The sequence below is a fragment of the Gavialis gangeticus genome, unplaced genomic scaffold (assembly GCF_001723915.1).
Source record: "Gavialis gangeticus isolate Ggan-Ray unplaced genomic scaffold, GavGan_comp1, whole genome shotgun sequence".
Taxonomy (NCBI): domain Eukaryota; kingdom Metazoa; phylum Chordata; order Crocodylia; family Gavialidae; genus Gavialis; species Gavialis gangeticus.
Window position 1 is genome coordinate 21,894,743 of NW_017729015.1, and position 12,818 is coordinate 21,907,560.

Here is a 12,818-nt window from a genome sequence, read left to right on the forward strand (position 1 = left end):
AGTGGATCTGAATGCAAATGATTTGACTGGTTTTAGCCCACATTCTCAGAAGCAGAACTTGGAAGCCACAGTTAACCTGGGACAATTTCTAAGCTTGCCTCTGGCTATGGTCAGCATGTCAGTGTCCCCTGGCCATCTCCAACACTATCAGCTGGATCTTGCCCCCAGCCCCCACCACTCCCCATGCCAGGGCTCTCTGGGGACATGCAGGCATGGGGGCTACTCGGCTGCGGACTGCAGGCTGTCCTTCTCCTCCCGGTTCTCTGCCCCACTTTCATCATCCTCAATCTCTCCCTCTTCTCCACTGAACTTGTCATGGGCCCATTTGGGACTTGTGCTTGATTTCCGGAACATGAAGCGGCCTCTTCCCCGGGGGAAAGCACCTCGGCCGCGGCCCCGGTTCACCCACTTCTCGCTACCTTCACCTTCTCGGTCATCGTGCTGTAGAGGAGAGAAAACAACGGAGTTGGCGGACATCAGCAAGCCATGCCCATCAGCCAGGGAAAGACAATTAGTACACCGCCCCCCCTAAGGTGTTTCAACTGGGCAGTGCTCCCACATGACTCAACCTCCTTCTGCATTTATGTAATCTACACCGAAGTCAGATGACTTGGTGACTTCCAACACATGAAAGGGTGCAAGTGTGCATTTGGGATTGTTCCTCAAACAAGTTTCCCCCTCTGCTTTTGCATACATTTCCCCTCTTCTGCACAGAGCTCTTTGCAGCAGCAAGCACCAAGAGGTGTCCAGGGGTCAAAGCCCTCCATAGGCAACAGACCTGCAGCTGACTGCACTTGTCCAACTAGAAGTTACTCTGGGGAAGGTTTTACACCATGCCCCATCTGACCTTCAGCTGCTCTTTATGCAGGGCTTCTGGGCAGAGCAATTCACCCCCAAACACCCTGCCATCTCATGGAAACACTACTGGCCCAGCTATTTTTATTATTATTATTTTTTAGGCCATAGACTGGAAAGTGGTCCAGATTTCTGTATCTAGTGACACAGAAGCAGAGCTTAGAGATTTGCAGTTTCTATAAAAATCAAAGCAGAGAGCAGAAGACACAACTTAACTGATTCAGGGCTTTATGGTCAGTTATTAAAAAGTCAAGCCATACTTAACACTTTCTAATAGTGCTGCGGAGAGATTAGCAGGGTCTTAAAAATCCAAGAACAGGGGGAGAAATACAAGCACGTTGGTGCAAATCTGTTTAAAGTTGATTCAAATGGAAGGAAGGAAGGAATCTGGGCAGGACTGGCCTAACCAAATGGCTGCTAGAGGGTGGGAGACCAGTCCAGCCTGTGCCAAGAGTGAACAGTGTTAATCAACACAAAATAGCAGGCAGGCACTTTCACTGGTGTTCAGGATTCTATTTAATAGCAAATAGCTGCGCAGCGACTGCTGGAACTGCTCCTTTCTTAAAAAGCTTCTAGATCAACTGCATCCCCTCAGGAGCAGTGCCTCCAGGATACCAGAACTAGTAGCCAGTGACAATGGCACCCAGTTTCCTTCCCACACAAACCACATCAGCCACGGGGAAAGGCCCAGCAGCTGGCAGGGCACATTCCCATGTGGATGGGTTTTCCTGAGACATACCAGGTAATACTTCTTGCTTTTGGGTGTGTACTCTGGGTCCCATTCCTCCTCCCTGTTCCGCTTTTGGAAATCAGTATTGCCACCGCTGTTGTTGTTGTTGTTGTTGCCGGAAAAGGTTCCTCTGCCCCATCCTCGTCCCCTCGCTCTGAACTGTGGTGGCAAACAGAAGAGACAAACGGGGTTGGGGGAGAAAACAGGGCTTAGAGAAGTGTCCTTGGGTCTCTTTCATAAACCACTAGAGAAGGCATGTAACAAATGTAAGTGGGAGGGCTGTGCCATTAAGACAAGAGCTTTCAAACACCAGTGCAGCTGAGATGGGAAGAGTTACTGAAAACGGCTCCTCCCCAAGTTTACTGACATAAAACAGTGGTCCTGCCCCAGCCAGTGCAGATGCCAGGGCATTGCAAAAGCCTTCCAGTTTCCATGTGGCCTTCAGGATCCTCACCAGACTGCCAGCTCTAAGATTTCAAACACCTCCAAGGGGCTTTCCACATCCTAAGCCATGCTGGCAGCTAGGAGCTACCGTGCTTTAGCTTGTCACCATGGATCATAACTAGGTCCCTGGATTTAGAGAACCAGTTTTGTGCTCGACACCTGAACTGGGAAGAGCAGCAATTCTCAGGGTTCTCTGCAGGGGGCAAGGGGATGACTTACAAAGGTCCCTCTAGCTCGTCCCCTCTCAGGTCCAGCAAACTCCTTAGTGCCCAGCCGGGACTTGTCGAAGCCGGTGGTGCTCTCCTCCCGCTCCTCACTCTCCTCTGGGTAATCCTCCCCTTTGTAGGAGCGAGAGGACTGTGAAGATGAAGAACTGGACCTGGACCGTTCACGCACTCTCCTGTGCTTTCTGTACCAGGCATGGGGAGAGGGGGAGAAAAAAAAATGCTTCTTAATCAGAACTTCCTAAGACAAATGCTTGAGGCTCCAAGTCAGAAAGGGACAGTGGAAAAAACCCTCGTCATGCCCAGGTTATTCTCTGTCACTCTGACACAGGACACTAAGTAAGATGGAAGTATGGTCTGACCCAGTTCTTACATTCTCTGCTGTCAAATCACTTTCCCCCCATGCCTCCACCAGAAAAACAATCTCTTCCCTTATGATGCCTGTGCACCGCCATGGTGACAACTGGCCAAGGTCCCTGGACAGGCTATTTTCAAACAGTAGAGGCAGTTGACAGAATCCTCCGTTCATCTGTATTAAGGTAGCGTAGAGATGCCCTGCCATGCACCACCACCCACTGTACTGGACACTGCAGAAACTTGCAAGGAAGACAATGCCTTCCTTCAGGAGCTTGGATTCAGAAACCAGACCAATTATAGAGGACAGGGACTGATTTTGGTGAAGGTCCCCCAAGGTCTTCCAACACAGCCTGTGGTCTCTCTGCTTGGCCACATCCCTTTTTTGACACAAAGGTGTTCCAGCAATATACGATCCCGCTGTCACCAGACCATACAGCCAGCACTAATTCGCTCCTCCTACCAACCTCCTTTTCCCAAAAGCTGTATCTACCTGCCCAAGGAGGGGTGTGAAAAGCATCTGGTCTGTCTGTTCAAGAAGCAGTCAACTGTATCTGCTGTGTTTAAGGCGCTGTCATGCAACAAATACAGTCCAACAGGCAAACTGCACTGTTACATGGTGAAATAAGATGGTCAGCAACCAGGAGTTGTGCTCAGACACTACACTGAGGTGACCTGAGGCTCCCAGGCCCCGATCCAGGCCAACGCTTGTGCACATGGTCAATTTTAAATCCAGAACAGTCCCTCTTCCTTGGATCTCTTGAGCATATTTTACCAGCCTTCACAGCAGCAGGACACTGGCCACTGCAGTCCTCCTGCTTGACCTATGGCAGATTAGGATGCTACGTCCTGTGGTTGTATCAGGATGGATGATGTAGTAGTACTAACTGGTTAAGACAATGGATTCGTACAGGATGGTCTGGATAGGGATGATCCCGTCTCAGGCAAGAGGCTGAACTAGAAGAGAAGGGACTGTGAAGGTCCCTTCCAGCCCTAATTTTGTACGATTCTGTGAATGGAAAAACACGACTCACCGCAAGCACACACTTTGCTGGACTGGAACCTAGCTTACTGGTTCTGTCCAAAACTAAAATGACATACTCTGAAAGGTGCTGCTTTTTCTCCTCCATTTTTGAGAAAGAGTAGAATTCAAAAGCCAGCAGCCTAGAGAACACCTTGTCTTTATAGCCAACTATTGCATCAATGAACATAAAAAAAACAAGTAAAAGTAACCAAGAAGAGGTAGCATGGGAACCCTACCAACACTTCACTTGACAGATGGAACAGCAAATGATCTGTAAAAAAAAAAAAAAAACATTCCCCTCACCCTGCCGTGAGCAGCCACCACACTTACGCTGACCAGCACTTCAGTAGCACGACAGAAAGAAGCCTCCTGGATCAAATCTCAGAAGGCAAGCACAGCACAGCTCCGTAAGTGACAGCAAAGCCCAAAGCATCTATTCACTGTGCAATCGCAACAGAAGCAGCATACGCCATAAAATAAGGAAACGAAGATTTAGTTTCCTACATACTTTTTCTTTGACCCTTTGTGAGTTCTCTCTGTTTTCTCCGTTGATCTCTCTCTTGAGTGACTAGAATCTCTTGAGTCCACAGACTCCCTTGATTTATCTCGTTTAAGATCCCTTTCCTTATGTTTTTTACGACGTTCAATATCAAGGCGCAGGTCAACTGGGTCATCTTTGTATTTCCCTTCAGCCTGAAAAGACATGAAGCAGATGAGAATTGTACACAGCAAGGTTTCCAGTTTACATCAGCAACTTCAGAACCATTACTTTGCTACTGACTGTAAGACTTCTGGAGAGTGCGCGCCATTTTACAATACAGAGCAATTTGCTATGAGAACCTAGCATCTTCATTCAAAGGCTTCAGAGTTTTCCTACTCTGGTGATACTTATTCACCTATTTCCCCCCCCCAACACAAGGGGACCAAAGACGGACTTAAATTACGTTGCAGCCAGAGAAGGCTGAGACTGGTAATAGCCCTCTCATTTAAAGTCCCATCCAAAAGATTGTGTGTCAGAACTTGGCATGCACAGTCCTAGCACTTTAAATTTCTCATCTCCCACATAGGATTGTTATTGAACAACTGAACTCCTCTGGAGATTTGACATGATTACTACATGAAGCTAGAAGAATTGTATAGCGGCCACACAAATGCAGATGTTGATTTGTTTGCAGAAATCTCTTCTAACTTACAAACCAGAACCAAACATTCCCAACCGTAAGCACTGCTCTGCCCTATCCCAGACAGTCCAATTGCACCTTATTCCATGGAAACAGGAGACATTCTACACTAGGTGAGGAAATGGTGCACAAAAGGGTACAAGTTTCCCTCCCTGTGCCCATCTAAATGACCTACTAATGCAAGTTACATGGAGCATCATGAGAAGAAAATATCCAATAACCAGAAACATAAAATTGTATGAACAAACACCAAGTACAATATTTTAAATCCAGTCAGTATGAGGAAAATGGGTAATGAGTGCCTTAGCTTTAATACCCAATTATTATTTAAATAGTGGATTTAAAAGTTCTAGATTACTGACACAGTTCTATGCTTGGGAACTGCAAAGCTTGAAAAGCAACATAAATCAAGATCTCTCTTGAATTAAATAAAAAGGATTAGTAATTCTCTAACTTTAAAGTTTTACTTACATGAGTTTTTAAACACATTTTGTTTAATTAAACATTTCAATTAACAGCAGAGGTGGGAGTTGGCGTTTTGTTTTGTATTTTTTGCTCTTCTGCTTCCCCCAGGCAAAGAGCTTTAATTCCTACTCTGAGAACAAAATTGCTCCCAACGCGATGAAGGACAGGTAAGTGACACAGTCAGCAGCAGCTCCCTTGTGTGGTGCAGCAAACACCTATTTTGTACTTGTGAGGACACAGCTGTTTCACGGAGGGTTGGCGGGCTGTTTGGAAACCACAAGGTTTTTTTTTTTGGCTTTTTGATTTTTGTTTTGTTTTTTTTATATACACGCTGCCAAGCTGGCGCTCAGATCAGGCCCATCAAATCCATCTCACCATCGTCCATGTCAAGCCACAAATGTGTTTGGGAAAAAAATTGAAAACAAATATGAAACAAGTAAGGTTTCAGTAGGACTGTTTAAAATTTCTTCAACGTTCAATGTAAATACGTATGAAGGGGAACAAACAAAGGTTAAAAACCCAGAATCTAACATCTTAGGTTCCAAATCCTTTTAGGATGGCTTACAGAGTGTATTAAGGTTCAACAGCGTTCTACTCACAAAAACTATTATTTGATTTTAAACGGTCCGTTTTTATTAAAAACAGGTGCTGAATGTTAAAGTAACGGTAATAAACAGAAATGATACGGCAAGGTGTTAGAACAAAATTTATCATCTGCTTAGTAATAGGGTATTTGGTTCAACTATTTAGTTTTACTTCCCTCTCTTTGACATGCATGTCTTTTTCAAAAATATGGTTGGAAATATCGCGTGTATACAATTGATTTAATAATACTTACAAGCAGAAAAATATCACAAAAAGTCTCTTCTCTCATCATGGGCACTTGTTCCAAAAATCCTCTCTTTTTTTCTCAAGCTCACCTCAATTGACTTTGGGATCATTTACCATATTCTAACCACTTCACAAAGGTTGTTGATACATTTTTTTTATTAAAAATTAACCCTTTGTAGTTCATTTTTAGAATTATGCCCATCCTTAAAAGAAAAACACAAACTTAAGTAGAGAGTAATTTAAACAAAACATCACTGTTAAGTTCATGCCCAATGCACTCATTTTGTTGAATAACTGATCACAGTAACAGTTCACCTTGTAGCCAGGCTCTCTGGAGCTTTTCGTTTCCTCTTGAGAGAATCCATGTTTTCTAAAAGTACTGGGAGAAATATCTATCCGTCTGAAAAGAAAAGCAAAGCATGAAGCCATTGCCTTACCATAAATAGAATGTCACATTTTCCTAGTCCCAATGTTATTAAATAAATAAATAAATAAATAAGCAAGCAGTCCATACTCCAGTTATTTACCACCAGGTTGTCATGGCATCCTGGGGTTCCTTGAAATCCTTTCAAAGGTGCCACAGGATGCCACACAATGGTAGCACCGTAAGATGGGCAAACACGATTCACAAAGGAATCCATAGCATCCAAACCATTCTGACCTGTTGCGGTCTTTGAGTCCTTCACCACAAAACAGCTGAACTACAGGCAGCCCTCGACTTACGGTGATTCGCACTTGCAGCACTCCGCCATTTACACCCATGTTATTACTTACGGTGCCAGATCCTCGCACTTACAGCACTACAGTAAAATTTACAATGAGAAAAGCGGGCAGCAAAACAAACACCCCCGGATCAGTTTCTCAAAAAGTCATCAAGTGGCCCCAAGTCTCCCCAGAAATCTCCCCAAAGAAGCCCTTCTGAATTCCACAACCCTGAGGAAGGTGTTCCTTCACCTTCTGATTAAATAAAAATGTATGTGGTTACTGTATTTGCCCTATTTAATCGACTCATATACAGTACACTTCAGAAAGCTTTGTACTGTACAGTGTATATCATTTATAGTTGATTAAATATGGTGTTTATGGTCATTTCTATAAAAAGTTGGGCATCAGGCCCCTGGTCAGGAACATAACCCCCTATTATAACACCATTTTTCTATGGGAAAATCAAATTCGACTCGTATCGTTTTGACTTACAGCGCCTTTTCCAGGAACGGAACCTGCCGTAAGTGCAAGGACTGCCTGTATTAGGTATTGTGCTGTAGTCAAACAAGTGATAACTAAGAGCTGGCATTTTCCAAGGACTGCCCTGATATACATCCCACAGCCATCTTCTACAATGTTTCTCACAGCTTCCTATGAAATATTTCATAGACACACATTAGGGCTGGAAGGGACCTCACAAAATCATCAGGTCCAACCCTCCCGCCCAAGGGGCAGGAAGTCAGCTGGAGTCTAATGATCCCAGCAAGATAGGCGTCCAAGTGTTTCTTAGAAGTGTCCGGAGAAGGTGCCTGTACCACTTCTGGGGGGAGTTTATTCCAGGCTCTGGGGATCCTTATGTCCAGCTTAAAATGGTCTTCCAGCAGTTTGTGACCACTAGACCTTGTCTTCCCTTGGGATGTCCCGGTGAAGAGACATTTTCCCAGTTCCTGACGCACACCCCTTCTATACTTCTAGGCTGCCACCAAGTTCCGCCCTGAGCCTTCATTTCTCCAGGCTGAAGAGTCCCAAGCCTCTCAGGTTCTCCTCATAAGGCCTGCTCTCTTGTCCTCTAATCATGCGTGTAGCTCTCCTTTGGACTCTCTCAAGTTTCTCCACATCCCTCCACATTTAGTACCATCAAGGCAGACTGCAGACGCAGCAAGACAGATCAGTGACATATCCAATATGGCAATTACTATTTTCCCACCTAGATGACGTTTGGTGAGTTTCATTTTTGAGTTATGCCACATAGTTTAAAGAAAATATTAAAAATATCCCTAGAATGTTCGAAAAAAAATGAAGTGCTCCTTACCTATGGATTTCAGGGCTCTTCTTGTTTTTAGCTGCATCTTGTTCCATTCCTTTCTTTAGGTATTTAGTAAAACGCTCATTCAGTGTCATTCCTGAAGACCCAAAGTGATGCTCTGCAAGGGGGGAGGGGAGCGTTCAGTGAAAAACTACCATGGAATTGCTATCATTTGGATTTTAGGAAAACATGCCAGTTCTACAAGGGTCTGCAATGGCTCCAGAACACACAAGTGTGAAGACAGAGGGCAAGCAGGCAAGATTCAAGTAGTCAATAATACTGTTGACAAAGCCACTCCCTCAAAAATCAGTGAAACAAGGCCTGCTTGCACCAGTGGTGAATTCAATCTGCTTAACAACAAATATAATGCGTTAAACTAAAGTTATGCAAGCCATCCAAATACACAACATATATGCAGATTTTGCACTAGCCTCCAGGCCCAATCTTATGCTAGAGTATTGCTTTTTGCTGTTTTAAGCATAGGCAGGCAGGGGGCAGCCCCAGTAGACTGGAGGGGAGCATAAACTTTTGACCAAAGACAACAGGACATTTGGCTCACCTCTCACATGATGGACTATAGTCACTATGTGCTGAGCAAACAATTCAGAAGGACTTCGTTGAGACTGAGCCGACTGAATATGGTGGAAAATGGAGCGAAACTCCTGCTCCTTTTTGTTGCTGTGTACAAGGTCGCGACAGAGTTTGCGTTCCTGTGCCAATATACCACTCGGACTAAGAGAGAACACACAGACGTTATAAATATAACCACAAGAAGGGCAAGCTGGATCGAAGCAGCTCTCACACTGTAAAGAGACAACACTCAAAGTAAAATAAACTCAAGCGCTGCATTTCATATCCTGCTGTAGGTCATCTAAAAAACAACCTCCTCCCCTCCCCTCCCCCAAAACACCAATGGCTTTGTTTCCACTTACATGGCTCCCGGAACTCTGGCCCTTTCTTCTCTGCCAAAATTACTAATAATGTTCCCTACTTTTAGTAATGTCTTCCTATAATATATCAGATCCCAGGAGTTTAGCACTAAGTATTTTATTTCCCTGCACTCCAGACACCCAGGACAGATTCAATTTCACAAGTCAGAGACACATGAACCTGGCTCAGGAACTCACAGCAGCAAACATTTTCTTGACTAAGAGTGGCAGGCACAGAAGGTAGAACAAGGTTCCTTAAAGCTATGAACAGATTGGGTAAGACCGTAACATTTTTCCTAAAACAAATCCAAAGAAAGCTGGAACTATCGGCAATAAAACTGCCTGGTTTCAGTACAAGCATCAATAAGGCCTGGAGAGCAATCTCTAAGGGGTTGCCCAGAAACAAGCTGAGACTACTTTACACACATCCCAGGTCTTGCACTGAAGACAACCCTTTCACCACCACCTCCTGGAAAATGGCACAAACTCCTTGCCTTCCCACTGCATCTCTGCAGCAGTCACTATCTTGCTGCAAGGGCAGACTTATTTAAATCAGAGAAATTTCAGTTGCTGATTTTAATCATGATTTAAGTGAGCAAACGGGGAAACCTTAACTTAAATAACCAGTGATGTGTTTCCCATTTGCTGTTTTTGTTACTTTCCTACAGAAAGAGAGTCACTCTCACTGCCTGGTACTATGCTACCATTAAGGCATGCCGATTTGTAACTCAACACAGCCTTCAGACTAACTTTGGTACTTTCTGCAAGCCAGCGGGGCACTATATTTGTGTGCATCTATTTAAGCTATCATATTGTTTAACACCTTTAACCCTTTTTTCAGCCACTTTTAATATATGTAAGCTGGAGGTGGCTGGTTTAGGTAACTTTTCAATTGTGATTCACATCAACCTGAATTTAGGTGAAAACTAGCATTCAATACAATGCATAACATGCAGAATTTAAAATTGTTCTTATCAAAATATATTTTGCATTTAAAAACTAGACTGCTTTGGGAACATAACCAGCATAGCCTGCAGTTAAGTCTGACCTCACTACTTGGCCTGTGTGACCAGAGACAGAGGTACTCTTACATCCCAAAGGGTACATGTGGGCACCTTGTACGTTTTGCAAAAGCACTTACGCGAGTCCAGCCCAGACCCATATTGCTAATTCAGGTACCTCTGAAAAGATAGCCCTGTGCTCGTGGAGATTTCAGAACTGGTTTCAATTCGTGGATGGGAAGAGGAAATCAAGCTTTTCCGTCTTTCCTCCTTTCAATTCATTTCTCAACTTCAAATGAACTAAACCGAGTAAATAGAATATTCTTTGCACCTACTATAACTGACCTGCAACAAGAAGTAATTAACGAAGCAGCTTTGACACAAATGGAACTCAGAGCAATGACATTCAGAAAACTGCAGACAGGTTTGTACTATTGCGCGTGCTATTATTCTGAGATTATGGAAAAGCTCCCTGTGATTTTGTACACACTTAAAAAGCAACATTCTAAAACAGCAAAATTCAAGTTCTTGTTGTTACAGCACATTTTTTTATTTAAGCAATTTGAACAGATGGTAGTAATGGCGGGCCTTAGCACAGGTAATCCATTTCAAATTTAGTTCTAAGACAGCCTTATTTTTGAAAAAGGAAAAATGTGTTTACATTAAAAAAATCCAATCTGATGTTTATTCACCTGGCTGCAGCAGAGCCACTCCCACAGCAAATCTATGAGTGCAGAGCTGCACTTAGGCGTGAAAGCAAAATTGTGTGGCTCAGCCTAGGCTGTTTTTAAAGCACATCCCAGCTGTGCTAGAACACTGCAGTGGTCATCCTGATCATTTACTGTTTTTTCCATGGTCAGTGCTGCACGAACATTAGCCCACCTCACCCTGTGAAGTGCCAGCACTTGCTTGCCATCCACCGTCCTCTCTGCTCCTTCTCTTCACTCCTGAGTTCTAGAGCTTCCTCTGGTGTCCCGCGGGAACACTGACATTTTCTGACTACTGCTGGGAGATCATGTCTGAGCAGTGAGCACCCTCTAGTGGTCTTCCACACTGTCAGCCTTTCAGAAATGGTAAATGGCTGTCAGAGCTCCCAAGCAGTTTTGGCAGTTACTCTACCTTTAGAAGAAAAGCAGCAAATTCTCCTCCAAGTGTGCATAACTGAGCTGCCATGCTGACAAAGACCTCCAAACAGCTCGAGAGCAGCGCTTTTATTACCTCTGAATAGAGCATGGCATAGTCGCAGTACAGGCTGCGAGCCACCAACTCCCGAGTGCTAATCTAGTCTCCTACACAGCTTCCCTATGCAGATTATGAAAAGTTCGCTTACACTGTATGCTTCATTTTCTGCAAAACAGGGAACATAATCACTGGCCTTCCACATGGGGGATCCATATGTGGATGTGTTAACACTTAGAGATGAGAAGAGTAATGTTAACATCCGGTCATGCAATATCCTGTAATTAACTTCCCTGGTATTTTGTCAGGTTGAGGATCCACGAGAGGTAAAGCAGTCTACTAAAGCGACTACACGGAACTGAACAAAGACAAACCCTTACCGTGCAAGATCCTCATCAAAAGAATCCATTCGGATATTGACTTGGGCCTCTCGGGTAATGGAGAAGGAAGATTTGCCCGCTGCTAGCCCATCTCCTTTGTTGCCTGGTTTGTCCTTGGTCTCAGAGGCCTTTCTTGGTGGAGGGGAAGTACTTTTCTCCTGGTTTGCTTTGTAAGTGGTTACTCTAAAATTCTTTTCAGGAACAAACCCTCTGTGACCCGTTTCACCTCTTTTGGATGCTACTTTCTCTTCTTTCTTAGACCTTTCAGAATAGGTTTCCTCCTCCACTTCCTCAGTTTTCCTTTGCTTCTCTTTTGCCGATGGCAAGAACACTACACCTTCCCATTTTCCTGGCCTATCCTCATCCTGGTTTTTGCTAGTGGTCGCCACCACTTTAGACATGAATTTAGGCTCATCATCAAACTCTGAATCCTTTCGGCCCTTAGCCTTATCTTTTTTCTCCTGCTCATCCATCTCCTCTTTGCCATAATGACCTTCCTTGTGGAATTCTGCCATCTTCACCTTCTCAAAATCATCCCGAACCTTATAGCGTTTAGGTGACTGGCTGCCACGATAAGACTTTTCTGGATCGGTTTTGGAGGAATAGGGATCAGGTTTTGTTTTACTATCGGCTAACCCCAACTCCGAGAAGCTTCCTTTTTCTTTCATTTTTTCCTTTTCAACATTTGTTAGTTTCTGTTCCTTGTCTTTCCCATTCTCAGTCTTCTGCTCTTCCAAATACCTATTTATAAAACATACATATTAAAACAATTCTCTTATTAAACTATAGACATGAGCCTTTTTATTTTTAAAATTTCAAAGTATCAAATAAAACACAGAAACTGTCAGACCTGTAAAGACACCAAAGGCTAAATAAATAATAACTAAGGTAATATGCAAAACAAATAATCATTGTTCAATATTAGACGGCTTGAGTTCTGAATATATTCACCAAAAAGGCTGGAAGATGAATGTGACATGAACCAATGAGGTGAGACTCAAGAGTAAATAATGAAAGAACCAACTTACCCAGATTTATTTTAAGAAAATTCATAAGGTCTTACCCAGTCTGTTTAGTCACTTACAAACCTGGCTCAGGAGAATTAACACATCAGAATGTTCAACTTGACCTTTTTAAACAATACACACTGGATAGAAAAGTCTCAAAATCTACTTCAAACTTTGGATGCAAGTTTCCTAGGAAAGCTACA

At 43.6% G+C, this 12,818-nt stretch overlaps 1 protein-coding gene across 2 annotated transcripts in view; it reads right to left on the reverse strand.

Annotated features, from left to right (window-relative positions):
- Nucleotides 1-27: 27 nt before the first annotated feature.
- THRAP3 (thyroid hormone receptor associated protein 3) overlaps nt 28-12,818 on the reverse strand; it is a 45,778-nt gene continuing 32,987 nt past the window's right edge. For both annotated transcript variants that reach the window (XM_019512556.1, XM_019512557.1), the window contains exons 4-11: nt 11,609-12,349; nt 8,679-8,851; nt 8,126-8,237; nt 6,424-6,508; nt 4,140-4,324; nt 2,249-2,438; nt 1,595-1,744; nt 28-441 (exon numbers count right to left, since the gene is read on the reverse strand). In XM_019512556.1, coding sequence (XP_019368101.1) covers nt 220-441; nt 1,595-1,744; nt 2,249-2,438; nt 4,140-4,324; nt 6,424-6,508; nt 8,126-8,237; nt 8,679-8,851; nt 11,609-12,349 — 1,858 coding nt within the window. In that variant the 3' untranslated portion in view covers nt 28-219. The remainder of the gene's footprint in view (nt 442-1,594; nt 1,745-2,248; nt 2,439-4,139; nt 4,325-6,423; nt 6,509-8,125; nt 8,238-8,678; nt 8,852-11,608; nt 12,350-12,818) is intronic.